We start from the raw sequence: 16,696 nt of genomic DNA on the forward strand, positions 1-16,696 counted from the left end.
AGGTGTTATATCACGTACAGTGATGGCGAGACATCATTAACTCCCCAAATCAAATCCTGTCAATTTAGTTCTTGAATTTGTTGTAGATTAGGCTGTCCCGGGTTCACACTGCCCGAGTTCAAACCCAACCCGGTTGAAGGAGGAGCTTCCAAATCCCTCTTCTTTCCTGACGAAGCAATAAACAAGCACCCGCGCTTCAGGTAAGTTGGCTTTTGGTAAGCGCAGGTGTCCCGCACACATCTCGCTGCCTTCTGAGTCCCGTGTCCTGCCCTTACTGAGCATGTCCTGAATGCTGGGATTCCTTCCCTGTTCACAGCCTCATCCCGACTGATTGTTGTTGCTCACACCCAGGCTGATTTGCCCATTTTCCAAGTCATCTTAGAGTCATTAGCTGAGCTGCTGTCTTCTGGAATGAATCTTTTCAGTCCTGATTCTGTAAACAGCTGTTTTGGGGGAGCTTTCCTTTCGTTATTTCTACCATTCCCGCCTCTGTAAGTGAGCTACTCATCCCACTCTGTATGCTTTGCTAATGTAAAATATGTACACCTCATATATAATAGACACTCTCTACCTTCTGTTCCGTTAACTTCCAGGTCTGTTTGTTTGTAGTTTAATGCTTGGGTTTTAAGTTGCTTCGGGCCCACACCAGTCTGATCTTGGCTTTGTACCTTGAGTCTCACCTATCATCCTGAACCTAGGCGCTGACCTAATGTTAGGGACACTACATCTCGGCATTCATTCCTTCAACAGCATTGTACACCTGATACACGCAGGGTCTTTTAGGGGAGACAAAGATGTATAGAGATTGTTCCTAACTTCAGATGTTACAGTGTGCTAAGGGGAAAACAGAGCTACTCAGCTACAAGAGAAGATAGATTTCGACAGATGTGAAAAGAGGGTGCGCTGGAGTTCCTCCTTGGACAAGGCAGGGTGCCTCTGACTAGGGGATCAAAGCAGGCTTCATGGAGGAGGTGGCACTGAAGCTGAGTCTACGACAGCTCTTTGCAACAGAGCCCCAATAAAGCCACCACTGTAGTTTAAAATTTCCTGGTAGCCACATTAAAAAAGTAAAAAAAGTGAACTGAATATGTTTTATTTAACCCAGTGTATTCAAAATATTATTTCAACATGTAACCAATATTTTTTAATTACTAGTAAGAAATTTTACTCTATTTTTGTACAAAATCTTCAAAATCTGGTATTTTACCCTCATAACACTTATTGTCATTAGGACTAGCCACATTTCAAGCCCTGGGTAGCCACCGTGTGCGTGGTAGATTCTGGATTAGACACAGACCTAGAGGGTGACTGTTAACGCTGCCGACTCGGGGCAGGAGTGGTGAGGTACCGGGGCTCCGAGGCTGCCTAAGGACTGTGACCACTCACGTCTTGGGAGTGAACGTGGGACATGTTAGAAACACGGGGTAAGACCAGGCCATGGCAGACCACAAACCTTTGAACTTAATTCGGTAAGTTACAGGGAGCTGGAGAATCGGGAGAAAATGGCTTTTTCAAGGCAAAGTCCAAAGGACACGGTGTTAGTGCAAAGCATTCCTTCCGCAAAGCCCCTGGGAGTATCTTGATGCCTGTAAGTCTTCTGTAGAGTTGCTGTAGAGAATTAGTTTGAGGCGGGATTTCATTCCACTTGCTTGTGTATGATCAAAGTCTTCTTTTACACGGTGGTGGTTAGGTGACCGATTTCTGTTTGGTTGTTTGTTCCAGTACCCTAACAAGGAATATCCGACATCGGAGAGGGGAGAAGGTTGTCATCAACGTACCAAGTAAGTCTACAGGGAGCTGGGACCGTGAGAGGGATACCTGGTGAATTGTTTGATACTTGAATCTCACCCATTTTTTCATTTCTCTTTCTTTAATTTGATATTACAGTATTTAAGGACAAGAATACACCATCTCCATTCGTGGAAGCATTTCCTGAGGAGGAGGCAGCGAAGGCTTCCAAGCCCGACCACATTTACATGGATGCCATGGGATTTGGGATGGGCAATTGCTGTCTTCAGGTACTGTGTCAAATGCCCAGAGAGGCAAAGCGTCCTCATCCTTTCCTCTTTACTGACTTTTCTTTATACATGCATGTTTCCTTTTTAAAAATCACATTTTAGTCAGGTTGAAATGGGAGCTGGTATGCCCTTCTGAAAGCCAGTGAAGTCATTTTAGTAAATTCATTGGAAGCTATCTCTTGGTGCAGACTTTACAGAATCTACAGTTGACCACGAAGATAAATAGCTGTTAACTAACATTAATGTGAGCTCCGTCACCATAGCTCGCCCTGTCACCATAGCTCGCCCTGTCCTTCCTGTATGCCTAGCGCGTGCTGCCATCTAGTGGCCGTCTAGCTTGGAGGTTGTAAACATCTCTCAAGTCTCATTATTTTTGAAAATGAACTCTGGGTGCACTCTATTGGTTTTTGTGGTCCAAGGGAAGGGTTGTTTGGACTTGAGATTTTTATATTCATGCAAGGCCGTGAAGTGTGCCCACACTTATGTAGGACCTGGGCAAGAGGGCACAGACCTCACCAGGCCACTCGTGGGCCTGCATTCAGGTTTTAGCTGGTACTTCTCAGGTGTTTGGATGGTGACTCCCTTCCCTTCTTCTGACCTCTCATCAGTTAAAAGAACGGTTTGTATTAAATTCCCTTCTAGGTCTGACCCAAGCTAATGTTTACTTCTCTGTTTTCATGAATGGAAGTACTTGTTTTATCCTTTGTCTGTAATAATCATGTTAGGGGTAGGAGTTGCACAATGTATAAATTGAAAATTTCAGGAAAAAAAAAGGCCTCCTGTTATTGTCCAAGGAGATTTTATTTAATTCTCTTTATTTCAGCTGCTTAGAAATTATGTCCTTAGAGGCCTGGAGCAGTGCAGAGCCTGGTCCCCACGTCAGGCCCCAGGCCTCCAGTCTGGTCACTCTGAACCTATAGGCCACGAAGCCCCAGTTCCCTTCCCCTCAAACATAGACGCACCCCTTCTGGCACAGTACCTCTGATGTGTTATTTTTGCAACTACATATAATCAAAATTGGATGCCAGAGTCAGAGTTTTCCATGCTAAATAATGCTTAAATAACCATAAAAATTTCCCTGCTTTTTCTGACTTAGATAGGCAGTATAAAATGTGTTTTTTAAACAAATACACCAGTACGTTTCTTTACCAAGATCACACTTCATTTTTAAAAAGGCCTTTTGACTTTTAACTGCATATCTGGTTTTCTATCTTAATTAGAAATACTTTTGAAGAAAACCATTAAGCTCTAGAACTTCCAGTGCACAGCTTTAAAATGTTATCAGCGCTGTTGGAGCGCCTGTCCCCTTTTTCTTCGTTTAATATTAAACCAGGGTGTTTTGCCACAGACAGCAGCGTTGCTCCATGCCAAAGCGATGTTCTTTTTCCCTTGAAACACTATATTTATACAAATAAATATGTCCTAATGGTAGGTTAACATTTTTATTGCCTGCAGACACAGTTTTCCATCCAGCTTAAGCTTTGTCATGGGGTTAAGATTGTTTTTCTTCTTTCAGTGGCATGTCCACCCCAGTTTCAATACTCTACTTAAAAAAATCATTAGCACAGATGCTATAAAGTGCAGGGCCAATGAGATGAACTTCACAAATTACTGCAGAAATTCCTGCTTCATAGCTCTTCGGTGGAACCGTAGAAACTGCTTATTACAGTAAAGCAGGAAAAGTAGTTTTGAGGTCATTGTTTAAGGTTAATGGAAGACTTACAAAACAAAAAATATTTTAGCCTCATTCAGTGAAGTCCCAACCCTTGGGGAACTTTTTGGGAAACATTTAATAAGTGTCAGTCAATAAACTTATGCATATTGTGATAGGTTTTTTCCTCCCTAAGAAAATCACATGGTTTCAAAATTGATGTATTTTTAGATTAGATATTTAGGTTTCTAACATCTATTTTCATACTTTCTCTTTTTTTAGCCTGTTTCCTAGTGACATTGCTTCTCTTCTTTATATGAGATACTTTCATAAACATCAGAAGCCCAAACTTCGTATATTCATACCTTTCTAAGGTGTAAGAACTTTTTTTGTCCTTCCCCCATTAAAGCCATTACCCACAGTGATGTCCTATTTGACGACAGCTATATCAGCTCTAGGGTAAGGGAGCTAGTCACTAAATGTGTTTAGAATCACTGAGTCACTTCATTGTTGTAAATCAGCTATTGAATTCCAGGCACTCATTTTCTTAAGCATACTTTCTAGAGTTGACTTTTCCAGGATTTGCCTGTGAATTGTCTAGTATATCAGAGGCCACACTAGGACGTGGAATGCCGTACTAATTCAGCAGGTAGACATGTGAGTCCCCAACAGAAATTCCGTGCTGTTAAAAAAAAAAGACGTTGAGACCTGGCTAAAACTATTGCCAATAGCAGGTTGGGACTGTAATAATAAGCATATTCACTCAGCTGCAGTTAAAGTAGTAAGCACTTAAATTATTTCCTGCACCAACACTAAACTGAAAATGTCATTATTAAATAACAGAGGAAATTAAAACTGTTCCCAATTTGCAGTTAATACAAATGTGCTAACAGCCAGGATTTGTGTTCTTGCTTCATCTGCCACTCCAAAGGAAACATGGCTTGTTTTGTTTCCTTTGAGTAATTATTTTTAGAGGATTTGTATGAATCATGTGATCTTTTTCTCTGCCTAGTTCTTAAATGCTCTACTTTCCCGTCCTGTGCGGGCTTCCGGCGTGATCCGCCCATGTGCACGACATCATCTGAGCCTACTTCCCAAATATTTCCAGCTCAGATTCTTCTTCCTGGGCACCAGCCCTGCAGACCCAGCCACTGACAGGGCTGCCTTTCCTGTCTGTCCCTGGCTTCTTGAGCCCATTGTGCCACAATGCCCCTGCCTCCTGCCTGCCCTAGGAACACCCAAGCCAAAACTTAAGTCATGCCCTGTGGTTGGCACCCCACTGGTCACCAGAACCGGCTACTTTGACTCTGGCGTGCCTCTTCCCACGAGCCCCCCTTAATTTTTCCTTGACAGTTGCAGTGTTTCAACTATTCCCCCTTCCTCCAGACTTGCCCCCTTCCAAGCCATTCCCCATACTGCCACCAGGGAACTTTGAACTCCGTCATTAGCATCCCCAAATCCCTTTTATTGATATAACTCCTCAGCTGTGGAAGGAAATAAGTCAGTGGACGAGGAAATACCTTGCTGGGCTCACCGTTTAGTTACTTATTTTTCATCTCTGACTTCTTCATCTTATTTAACTTAGGAACATGGTTATTTATATTAGTGTGAATATGATTAAATACCATTTGCTAGCAAAATTCATCCAAGACAACTTTTTAACACAACTCCTGTCTTAAACACTGTCGTCAATGGAATGACCATCACATACCACGCCCCCTCTCTTCTCCAGCCATTCTCTCTCTCTGTCTCTCTCTCTCTCTGTCTCTCTCTCTCTCATGGGGGCTTTACTCCTTGGGGATGATGTTAATGATTTTTCATTGTTGGTAACTTGTAACTCTTCAACAGGTAACATTCCAAGCCTGCAGCATATCTGAGGCCAGATACCTCTATGATCAGTTGGCCACTATCTGCCCAATTGTTGTAAGTAGAAATTACATCTTATTTTTAATACTTTGTATAAGAGAAAGACTACATGTGCAAAAGTTACTGTGTGTTCTTTAAGTCCAGTTAAGACTCCATTCAGAAATGATGTAAATAGAGTATGCAGATTTAGAGTAGTGGGATGAATCTCACTAGAGGCGTACTGTTGCTAATAAGATATTTATGTGTTAAAGTGTCAGGTTTCCCTGTAGCTGTTTTCTCTGTCCCATCCTTTGTGTCCTCACCTAATAGTGAGGAGTATTTAAATGAACCAAATCCAGATACACTTCTGGTGTACGTCCCTCTGAGAAAGCAGACACACCCGGATGTGGGAGAACCCCACAGTGGTTGAACAAACTGATTTTTCTTGACCAGAGATAATTGCATGGAGCTTTTATCAGCATTTATACGCAACACTTTGGACCTGCAGGTGCTGACTTTTGTTTATTTTCAGATGGCATTGAGTGCTGCCTCCCCTTTCTACCGAGGCTATGTGTCAGACATCGACTGTCGCTGGGGAGTAATTTCTGCATCTGTCGATGATAGAACTCGGGAGGAGAGAGGACTGGAGGTGGGAATGATTTTCCTTAATAACCTTTTAGAGTAAGCAAGTAAAATGGGGTTACTGTAACTACTTGCAGTTTTGAAGTCTCCCATAATTTTTTGTCTTGAGTGGGTTACTCATTATGGGATGAAACTCGCAGGTTATAAACCTGTCTTAAGTTTCTGGTCTTTGGTGCATGTTTGGGGTGAATGTATGGGAAATGTGATTTGGTTTGGGTGGGGAAATCTTCATCATTGTTGAAATTTGTGTTTGTTTCCTCCTAAAATTAGTAGTGCAATTTTTATACATTTTGAAAGTCAGTGCTAGTGGCTGATTTTACCAAAAGGCTTTGTGGTGCTCATGAATGCTTTGTATCCAATAATTTCTATGTAAGGTGTGTAACCTTTTGTCAAAGATTCCTTTGCTCCACATAAGGGGTTAGGTTTGCCTCATAACAATAGGTCAGTGGTGTGCATGTTGAGCTGTCACCCTGCATCTTTCCAACCAAGAGTATGCATCAGAACCATGGAGATTTTTAAAAATAGACACCCAGGCCCATCGTAGTCCTAATAAACGGCTACCTCCAGAACTGGACATTGGTATTTTTAAAGGGGCCCTCAAAAGTGATTCTGATGTTCCCAACCAGGGCTGTACTCCCCCTGCTCTGGTCTTCATGTAATTGTTTGTAAGTTGTTGGACGTGCTTTCAAAGCAGAAACAAACTTTAAAAGAGAAGTCATTTTGCTGGTTTTGTCTTACATTAAAAGTTTCTATTTTTACTTTTTACTTTGGCAGTTATTTTCCTAGCTTAATATATAGCATTTTAATGTAATTATTTGGGGCATTAGTTTTGACATCATTTTATATGGCAGTCATTCATTTTTCTTTTTTCAATTCTAGCCCCTGAAGAACAATAACTATAGGATTAGTAAGTCACGATACGATTCAATAGACAGCTATTTATCTGAGTGTGGGGAGAAATATAATGACATCGACTTGACGATAGATAAAAAAATCTACCAACAACTGTTGCAGGAAGGTGAGCAGCCATTCCTTTTCCTTTTTTCTAGATTTGATTGTACGCCTTTAGTTCTTCGACACTCTTTTCAACTTTTTTGCTGACTCCTGGTCTGGTTTCTATTTTTAGTGTGAAGTCTCTAACTTTTCTTGTGAGGCTGCTTGTTCCTAACGTTTCAAGTTCCAAATACTTGTGAGATCTTCTTGACTTTTAGCAAAAGGAACTTACTTTGGAGGTCTGTATCTAGGTCCACACCAGTGCCCAACAGGCATTGTGTAAGTAGTGAATAAAACTGACACTTCCCCAAGGTTCATAGGATGAAATCCTGGGTGACATGCAAATACTGAACAAGTCAGCCACTTCCTAAGCTTCTAGAAAACCCTCTCCTCAAACTTCCTGAGCTGTCCTGTCTGCTTGCTGGACTTAGAGAACAGTGTTATCTGGAGCTCCAAAGTGAGTCCGGTGCGGCCTCTCTTCACAGGCATTGATCATCTCCTGGCCCAGCATGTTGCTCATCTCTTCATTAGAGACCCACTGACTCTGTTTGAAGAGAAGATACACCTGGACGATGCCAATGAGTCTGACCACTTTGAGGTATCTCCTCTGTTTTAAATGCATTTCACTAACCAAGATGGAGGCAGTTTCCTGTACCTGTGAAGAATTCGTGACAAGCAAAATCTCATGTGCCTTTCATTACCCAGGGTGGTAAAGAACTAAAAGCAAATTTTAATTGGTTTAAAGTATGCTTATTTTATGAATGGTAGTATCTCCAACTCGGAATTTTTTTCTTCAGTGTTGTCTCTTGTTCACATAAACATAAAAAATTCAATCATGCTGCACAAAAACAATGCGATCAGTTATTTCAGTCGGTCACCCGACTTGCTGTTCTGTTTTCCTAGCAGGCCTACACTGAGAAAATCTTAAATTGTACCTTTTATATTTGTAATTAGATGGTATTTGGTGTGAACCACCTTCTTCCCTATCAAATATCAAACCGTTTTAACATTTTCCCGGACATGTGGAAATTTACTTTGATTCTCTGCTTTTTTATTATAGAATATTCAGTCCACAAATTGGCAGACCATGAGATTTAAGCCTCCTCCTCCAAACTCTGATATTGGATGGAGAGTAGAATTCCGACCCATGGAGGTAAGCCGCGCGTCGGCAGGAGCTGACTCAAATGCACCTGTCCCGACTGCCTGTCATTCTTCGGATGCTCTTAGCAGAGGCTCATAGGTTAATTGGGTGGCAGTACAAATCAAGTGTGTACATGTTAAAATCAAGTCCAGAAGCTATGGAGGATTAATTTCTGCAAATAGGTATGGGCAGAAGGCTCCCAGACCCCGTTGGGGAAGTAGGAGATGGCTTGGGGATGGCGTGATCGAGGAGGAGCCTGTCTGGGAAGAGCATGTTTGTGGTCGTTGATCCGTAACCTCTCTGGGATCCCCCTTATCTAGGTTCAGCTAACAGACTTCGAGAACTCTGCGTATGTGGTGTTCGTGGTGCTGCTTACCAGAGTGATCCTTTCGTACAAACTGGATTTTCTCATTCCGCTGTCAAAGGTAAGAATGCGTGTCGGTGCAGTGATGGGGTTGAGATATCCATAATTATTATCTGTTGCTCATTTACATGTAATGTCTATTGCAAATCTGACCTTACTTAAAATTGTTCACCCTTTAGAATAAAATGCTTCTCCCACTAGCCTGTTCTTTTCTCCCTTTTAAGCCTAAGCTTATGCTGTAGATTTTGGTACTGCATTGGTAGAGACCCTTGGAAAAAAAGTGCTGATAGATACAACTCTTTAGCCTGTGTAACTCCGAGGTAGTGGGAGTGGGACTATTTTATCAGCCCAGGGCGAAATACCTTTGAAACCAAAATCAGTCAAAGGGAGAGATAAAGTGGGAGAAACCCATTTATTGCTTACAAGCACTTGTCCACTACTTCTGCTTGCCTGTGTCTTTGTGACCAACCTGGGTGCAAAACCCTGGCTCCCCCTTGTAATTGCCTCTTGATATGGAGATGGACTACATCTCCCCACCCCTTGGAAACACCTACTAATATGGAGATGCACTAAGGCCAGGCGGGAGATTCTGGAAGTACTGCAATTTTACCCATAGCCTCTTTGAATTTAGGGTTGCATTTGAAAACCAGTGTATTTGTGGAGGCTTTTGAGTCAAAGTGATGGTTGGAGTGAGTCCCACAAACTGATATCCTCCTCTCCCAAATCCCATTTTGGTTATAATATTAAATTAGGAGGGGGAGGGGAAAGTGCAACTACTGGAATGCAAGGAAAGGTCACCTCAGTGGAGGCAAACTGGAGATGTTTCTGGACAATGTAGATGATATTGGATTATCAGAAAAAAACAAGTCACAGTTAATCAGCCCCAGCTCAACAAAAACCAAAAAAGCTTTCTGGAAGCAGTTTCCCAGCAAAACCATGGAACAATGCAAGTAAGTTGGCCCAGGGGGTGGGAGCAAGTAAACAGGCCTTCGGTTCCTTGGCTAAGGCTGCTGGGCAGAACGAGGGGTCTGCCGTGGGCTTAGGGCCAGAGAAAGGAGCAGAGCGGCTGTGTCATGGCGGGCATGGGAGGAAGGAACCCGTCAGCCCAGTATCTGCCCCGTGGTGGCTTGCTCCCTACCTCCTCCGCGAGGGGTTTGCAGGCCCGCACCTGCCCCACCCGCCCCACCCAGCCTTGAAGGAAGTCACGTGTCAGCCAAATAGGAATAGATGTCTGAAAGACAATGGAAAATTTAGAACTTCCAGTAGACTTAAAGGGAAGGGCCCAACTGGGCTTGCACAGTATAAAGTATATATCATCCTCAGTGAAGTATTAATTCAGGAAACTGGAAAATATTCTTTTTTTTTTTAATTGAAGTATCATTGATATACAACCTTATGTTGGTTTCAAATATACCACACAGTGGGTCAACAATTACCATATAATCACATCCTCACCCTACCTAGTGCAATCGCTGTCTATTAACATAGCAGGACATTACGGAATCATTGACTGCACTCTTCATGCTGTTCTACCATCTCCACCCCCACCCCCACCCCCGTGACCAGCTTATACTGTGATTGTGAATTACTGTGCCCCTTTATTCCCTTCACCCTCCCCTTGGTAACCACTTGTCACTTCTCAGTGTCTGTGAGTCTACTGCTGTATTGTTCATTCTGTTTTGCTTTGTTTTTATATCCCACGAATAAGTGAAATATGGTATTTGTCTTTACTCTCCTTGGCTTATTTCACTGAGCATAATACCCTCTAGATCCATCCATGTTGTTGCAAATAGGAGGATTTCTTTTCTTTTTATGGGTGAATAATATTCCATTGTGTATATGTACCACATCTTTACCCATTCATCCATTGATGGACACTCGGGTTGCTTCCATATCTTGGCTACTGCAAATAGTGCAGCATAAACATAGGGGTACATATGTCTTCTGAACCAGGGATTTTGGTTTTTTTTGGACAAATTACTGGGTCAAGTGGTATTTCTGTTTTTACTTTTTTGAGGAACCGCCATACTGCTTTCCACAGCAGTTTCACCAATTTACATAACCACCAGCAGTGTAGGAGGGTTCCCTTTCTCCGCATCCTCACCAGCATTTGTTATTTCTTGTCTTTTTGGACAGTGGCCATTCTAACTGATTAGTGGTGGTTTTATCTTATTGTGGTTTTAATTTGCATTTCCCTGATGATTAGCAATGTGGGAAATCTTTTCATGTGCCTGTTAGCCATCTGTATTTCTTTGGAGAAGTGTCTGTTCAGGTCCTCCACCCATTTTTTAATCAGGTTATTTGTTTTTTGGGTGTTGAGGCATGTGAGTTCTTCATATTTTGGGTGTTAACCCATTATCAGATGAGTTATGAATATATTCTCCCATTCTGTGGGATTCCTTTTTGTTCTGCTGATGGTGTCCTTTCCTGTACAGAAGCTTTTTACTTTGATGTAGTTCCACTTGTTCATTTTTTATTTTGTTTCCCTTGCCCAGGGAGATGTGTCCTGGAAAAAAGTTGCTCACGTTTATATTCAAGAGATTTTTTGCCTGTGTTTTCCTCTGAGAGTTTTATGGTTTCATGACTTACATTCAGGTCTTTGATCCACTTCAAATTCACTTTTGTGTATGGAGTTAGACAGTGATCCAGTTTCATTCTCTTACATGTAGTTGTCCAGTTTTCCCAATACCAGTTGTTAAAACTGGAAAGTATTCTTAAAGAATTTTCTAACTCCTGCCCTCAAAGAAATTCTAAAGAAGGGCCACATCTCCAAAGAAAACAAGCACTCTGAGCGCTTGTACAAGCAAACGTTGTCTACTTTGGATATGGAGGTTCCCATAAGATTTCCTTATAGGAAATAAGGGGCTACAACTAAAGAGTTTTAAAAGCTCTGCTTTGAAGGTTTTGGAAAGTCATTGGAGAAATGGAGAATTCACAAAGAGGAGTTTTGGAGGCTTGTGAATGAGCTGACACTGCCAGAGCCTCCAGGTGGGCAGCAGCATTGGTGACCCTCTGCCCTTGGAGGCTAACCTTATTCCAGATGTGACGACCTGACTCTTCCCCTCCCTCCCCAACGCAGGACAGCAAGACCCCAGTGGTAGGGAGAGCAGAGCTCTACAGAAGTCAGGATAACGGGGTTCTCTGCCTTCCTTACCCCGGGTCCTCGGACGAGTTGCTGTGTAAGGGAACCAACCACCTGCCCGTGTAGATTTCTTACAAGTTCAGTCATGTGCATTGGAATGCAGACCACCACATAAATTTTTGTTATGCTTTTTAAAGTAAGGTTCTCTTAGACTTCCCCAGTTGTTATTAAAAAGTACCTGCTAGTCTGTGACTGGATGACACAGGCCCTACACAAGTCTGTTCGTCCGACCAGAAGGCATTGGAGGAGAAAGTAGAATCCTTGAGGAGCAAGTCCTAATTGCACACGTGAGGATGGCAGCATGACATCCGTCTGTGCTTAATCAAAAATGTTTTGACATAGGCATGATTATTTTTCTCCCGTAGGTTGATGAAAACATGAAAGTTGCACAGAAACGAGATGCTGTCTTGCAAGAAAGATTTTATTTCAGGAAAGATATTTGCAAAGGTATTACTACATTCTTCTGGATTTCTAGGGTCACTGTGGGCCACAAAGCCACTAAAGGTCCTCTGTGCTCTCCTCCGACAGGTGGCAATGCTGTGGTGGACGGCTGTGGTAAGGGCCAGAGCAGCCCGGAGCTGGCCGCAGAGTGCACCCTGATGAGCATAGACACCATCATCAACGGGAAGGTAGGGGCCCGGTACCGCGCACCTCGTCGCTAGAGCAGCGGGCACAGAGCTAATGACGTGTCCTGGTTCTTGCAGGAAGGTGTGTTTCCTGGGCTAATCCCGATTCTGAACTCTTACCTTGAAAGCATGGAAGTGGATGTGGACACCAGATGCAGCATCCTGAACTACCTAAAGCTGATTAAGAAGAGAGCATCTGGTACGGTAGCCTTTGTTTTCTTTCCTTTTTTGAATCTCATAATATAGGCACAACCTTACAATCCTAGAATATTCAGTTTCTTAAAGTAGTTTGGTGAAGTGCCATATTTTATCAATGCCCGCCTTTTCACATTTGACATCTCTGCAGTTGGATATGCCTTATAATTAACAGTTGCAGTTTAATTAGGTTTTTTTCTTACCAGTTCATAACAGTAATGCATCTTGAAGTTGAGGGCATCTTAGTCCAGTACCTGGATTGCCTCTTTGTCTTTTATGTCCAGCTGTGTGTGCTGTTCATCCTCATGGGCTCTTTTCATTGGGCTCAATAACTGTAGGTTAATAGGCAACACTGCTAGAAAGTCAGATTCTTCAGCCTGCCTGCGTACAGTGAGCACCCCAAGAACCCCCTTTTGTGTTAGACACTGTCAGCATGATCTCCTCAACGCTAACAAGTGCCGGGCTCAGGGGAGGCCTCAGCTGTGAATAACAGTGACAGTACTGATGGTAATGGCCCCTGGACGTCACTTGAGGCTTCTGCAAACTTGGGAGTCATCGAGGACATCCGCCCCTGAACAGCCTATGTGTCCCTTCATTTCCTCTACTTACTAGTCCTCATTCTTTCCACCTCTGCAATCAGATATTCTGGGAAACTCAAGACCCTACCAACCCTAAAGTGGCCTTCAGATATGAGCATATAAAGTCTGTGCCTTTGGCTGAGTGGGGGACACATGTTCTAGTACACACATACGGGCTCCTGTTTTTTTTCCTGTTTGAGTAATAACTGACATATATCGCTGTACAAGTTTAAGGCATACAACACAATGCTTTGCCTTACATATTTTGAAATGATTATCACAATAGGTTTAGTTAACATCCATCATCTTAGATACATACAAGAAAAGAAAAAGAACTCTCTGTGATGAGAACACAGACTCTGATCTTACCAACTCCCCTCTGTGCCACACAGCAGTGTTAGCTGGAGTCCTCACGGCGAACATTACATCCCTAGCAGCTCCCATTTCTTAAGCGTTGGTAGTGTGGGAGGCAGCGGGATGTGCATATCCTAGTTACCTGCAGCTTAAAACTCTTTCTTAGGAGGAATTCTTCAAACACCAGGGGAAAACGTGTTTTGCCCAACACCTTCCATGTAGCTATACCAAAAGGTCATCCTGATTTTTCTTCAGGATTGTGTTTATTCTGGCCCCTAAATGACAACTCATTAAAAAAAAAAAAAAAAAAAGAAGGTACTTCTGTTAACTTACATTTGTCTTAAAAAATTTTTTTTCAGGAGAACTAATGACAGTTGCCAGATGGATGAGGGAGTTTATTGCAAACCATCCTGACTACAAGCAAGACAGTGTAATAACTGATGAAATAAACTATAGCCTTATATTAAAGTGTAACCAGATTGCTAATGAATTATGTGAATGCCCCGAGTTACTAGGACCAGCATTTAGGAAAGTAAAATACGGCGGGAGTAAAAGTGACTCTTCCAGCTAGACGTGCGGCGGAAGGCGAGCGCGTGGCTCTCCCAGCGAGGAGCCGCCTGCAGCCCCCTCTGCCCTCGTGTGTAGCATGAAGACCAAATGACAGAGCTGCCCTGTCTGCTGGGCCAGGCAGACAGCACGGGGCTTAGAGGTTTTCCTTCAGTAGGTAAATCTAGAGTTTATACAGTGTACATACACATAGTAAAGTATTTTTATGATTTACAATGTATTTTAATAACATTAGATCTGAGGTCATGAACTGGCTTGTACATTTTTGTGATTCTTACTCTGGAACAAGTACTGTCTGAACAGTTCTGCAAATGTCCTGTACCGGTAATTGTACTATACTGCATTCCAGAGTTTAAAATGTTTACTGTAAATTTGGGGGGTTTTTAAAGACTTTACTTAGGGCCTGATTCACTTTACAAACAGTTGTTGCGTCCTCCCCTTTGTCATATACGTGGAGTCACTCTCGAATCCACTAAAGTACTTCAAAGGTAATTTTGGATTTTGGCAGCTTATCTGTGGTGTTTCTTTTCTAATTTGAATGGCTAACCACTTGGTCACCTTGCCCCAAGCTTTCATCCCTAAATAAAAACCCACTGAACTAAAGGCTGTTACGTGTATTTGTTAAAATTTGCTGTTCAGGCATTAAAAACAACTTACAGGAAGCCAAGGAGACTATTACCCCAAGTTTACACGTAGTGATTATTGGGGTGAATTTTGTTGAATGAAAACAAGAATCATTTCTCTTCCTTATTATGCCAGGAATAATGTCCAAAATGGCGCCAAATTTGCTCTTCTGTGTGGCCGTTCAGTCTGATGGCTGCTATATACTTACATTTTCAAATCAAATGCAGTAGCTGCAGTTCTGTGTGGTTACTTTTTCTCTAGCTTGCAGTCAGCATATCAACAGACATTCTCAAAAAGCCATCCACCCTTGATTTTACCCCAGGGAATATTCTACATGCTGCTTACCTTCTCTCTGAAACTCAAGTAAATCATGACATGTACAAAGTTTTGTGAATCAGGACCCTAAATGTTTAATTGTAAATAATTTATCGTAATTGTTGTTAGAGCTTTTTGTTGAAGGTTTCTTTTCCCCAATTGAAAGTCTTAACTGCTTCTGAAATAACTGTATAGTCGATGATGCAAACCTTTACAGGCATAAATATTTCAGCTATAATGCTAATTTTAAGAAATTGTGATAAAGCTGCTTCAAAGCCTGTTTATGTATAAATAGTAGGGTTTGTGCTCTATTTTATACATGCATTTTAGAGGATTAAAGAATGCCTGTTTTTCATTTGCAGTTTGCTTGTATAAATCAGGTTGTACAAAGGCGGCAGATAAACTGTTTGTGGTATGAGGAAATAAAAGAATGGAATTAGCATTCTCAAGGCTCTTAAATGTGTGAGTTCTACAACTAAATGGCTGGTGGGGTGGGGGTTGTTTAAGTAACCCAGATATTCCATGGTATTTCTTCATTGTGATGTTTTAGAAAGAAGCATAGTGATGAGAACAGACACCTGGTCTCCCCTACTAGCTGGCACCCCCTGAGGGGAGGGGAGGAACTTACTGTGTGGCTGGAAGTGAATTCTTCCTTTCTCCAAACCACCGCGTGCTGAGTCAGTGGTCACTGGTGAGTACTGAGTAACGTGGGTGCTGTGAGCACGTAGTCTAAGCTGGAGATGTTTAGGCTGAATCAGCAAGTTCTGCCAAGAGCTGTTTGCAACCCATGTGTCTGGGTCAACATCGTTCTCCTACCCCCCAGCCCCCAGTTCATGTGAAACGTTCCTCACCTGGCCAGTCCACGTTCCTCAGAGCTCTACCTGCGTGAACTGAGTGACCCTGGGGCAGGACTTAAAACGAATCAGCATAAACATCTCTTGCATGTGGGGGGCCTTAGTATTGTGCATATTCTGGTTCAGTGGGCCTGGGGTGAGGCCTGTGTTCCCTCCTTTCTAACAAGCTCCCAGGAAATGCTGACACTGCTGGTCTGTGGGCAACGTCGAGTAACAAGGGCTTAGATCATTTCTGTACCTCAGTTATAGACAAATCAATTATAAATCTCAAATGACACTTTTCATCCTACTGTGCTATATCCAGCTTTTTAATAATTCTTCATACCCAAGACAGAAAGTAAACACCACCTTTCATAAGCTTTTACCACATGCCTACAGCTGTGAATTCAGTTTTAGGAACAAACTATCAATGTTGAGACAAGCAAAAGGGCTTCTCCCTGGTGGAAATAGCTGTGGCCAAGCCCAGACTCTTAGACCCTCACTTAAAATACAACTGGCTATTACTTAGCCTACTTCTAAGCCACAGTCTCGTTTCCTGCCTGTCAATGCTTCTGGATTAATGAGGTTTCCTCCTGGTCCCAGGATGTCCCTGCCCCAGCCACCTGGCTCATCCCTGAGGCTGTTCAGGAGCCTTGCCCTTGAGACACAAGGAGTCTGCCATGCCGCCTCCTTCTAAGCCTCCACCTACACAAGAATTAGCCAAGAGACACATAGAAATCTAAGATGTGGTGTGGGTTAGTTAAGGGTGCCTTTTCAGAACTGTAAGTAAGCTGCTAAATGCAAAAGT

General features: G+C 42.5%; 1 protein-coding gene across 4 annotated transcripts in view; it reads left to right on the forward strand.

The window, feature by feature from the left end:
* Positions 1 to 15,497, forward strand: part of GCLC (glutamate-cysteine ligase catalytic subunit) — a 40,428-nt gene extending 24,931 nt beyond the window's left edge. For 2 of the 4 annotated variants that reach the window (XM_017651874.3, XM_073224330.1), the window contains 13 exons: positions 87 to 200; positions 1,723 to 1,781; positions 1,888 to 2,018; positions 5,518 to 5,592; positions 6,047 to 6,163; positions 7,036 to 7,174; positions 7,635 to 7,747; positions 8,210 to 8,302; positions 8,611 to 8,715; positions 12,162 to 12,243; positions 12,325 to 12,425; positions 12,501 to 12,621; positions 13,909 to 15,497. In XM_017651874.3, coding sequence (XP_017507363.1) covers positions 87 to 200; positions 1,723 to 1,781; positions 1,888 to 2,018; positions 5,518 to 5,592; positions 6,047 to 6,163; positions 7,036 to 7,174; positions 7,635 to 7,747; positions 8,210 to 8,302; positions 8,611 to 8,715; positions 12,162 to 12,243; positions 12,325 to 12,425; positions 12,501 to 12,621; positions 13,909 to 14,120 — 1,462 coding nt within the window. In that variant the 3' untranslated portion in view covers positions 14,121 to 15,497. The remainder of the gene's footprint in view (positions 1 to 86; positions 201 to 1,722; positions 1,782 to 1,887; positions 2,019 to 5,517; positions 5,593 to 6,046; positions 6,164 to 7,035; positions 7,175 to 7,634; positions 7,748 to 8,209; positions 8,303 to 8,610; positions 8,716 to 12,161; positions 12,244 to 12,324; positions 12,426 to 12,500; positions 12,622 to 13,908) is intronic. The other 2 variants (XR_012126107.1, XM_073224329.1) reach the window with 2 other exon arrangements.
* The last annotated feature ends 1,199 nt before the right edge of the window (positions 15,498 to 16,696 follow it).

Source organism: Manis javanica, chromosome 16, assembly GCF_040802235.1.
Source record: "Manis javanica isolate MJ-LG chromosome 16, MJ_LKY, whole genome shotgun sequence".
NCBI classification, from domain to species: Eukaryota; Metazoa; Chordata; class Mammalia; order Pholidota; family Manidae; genus Manis; species Manis javanica.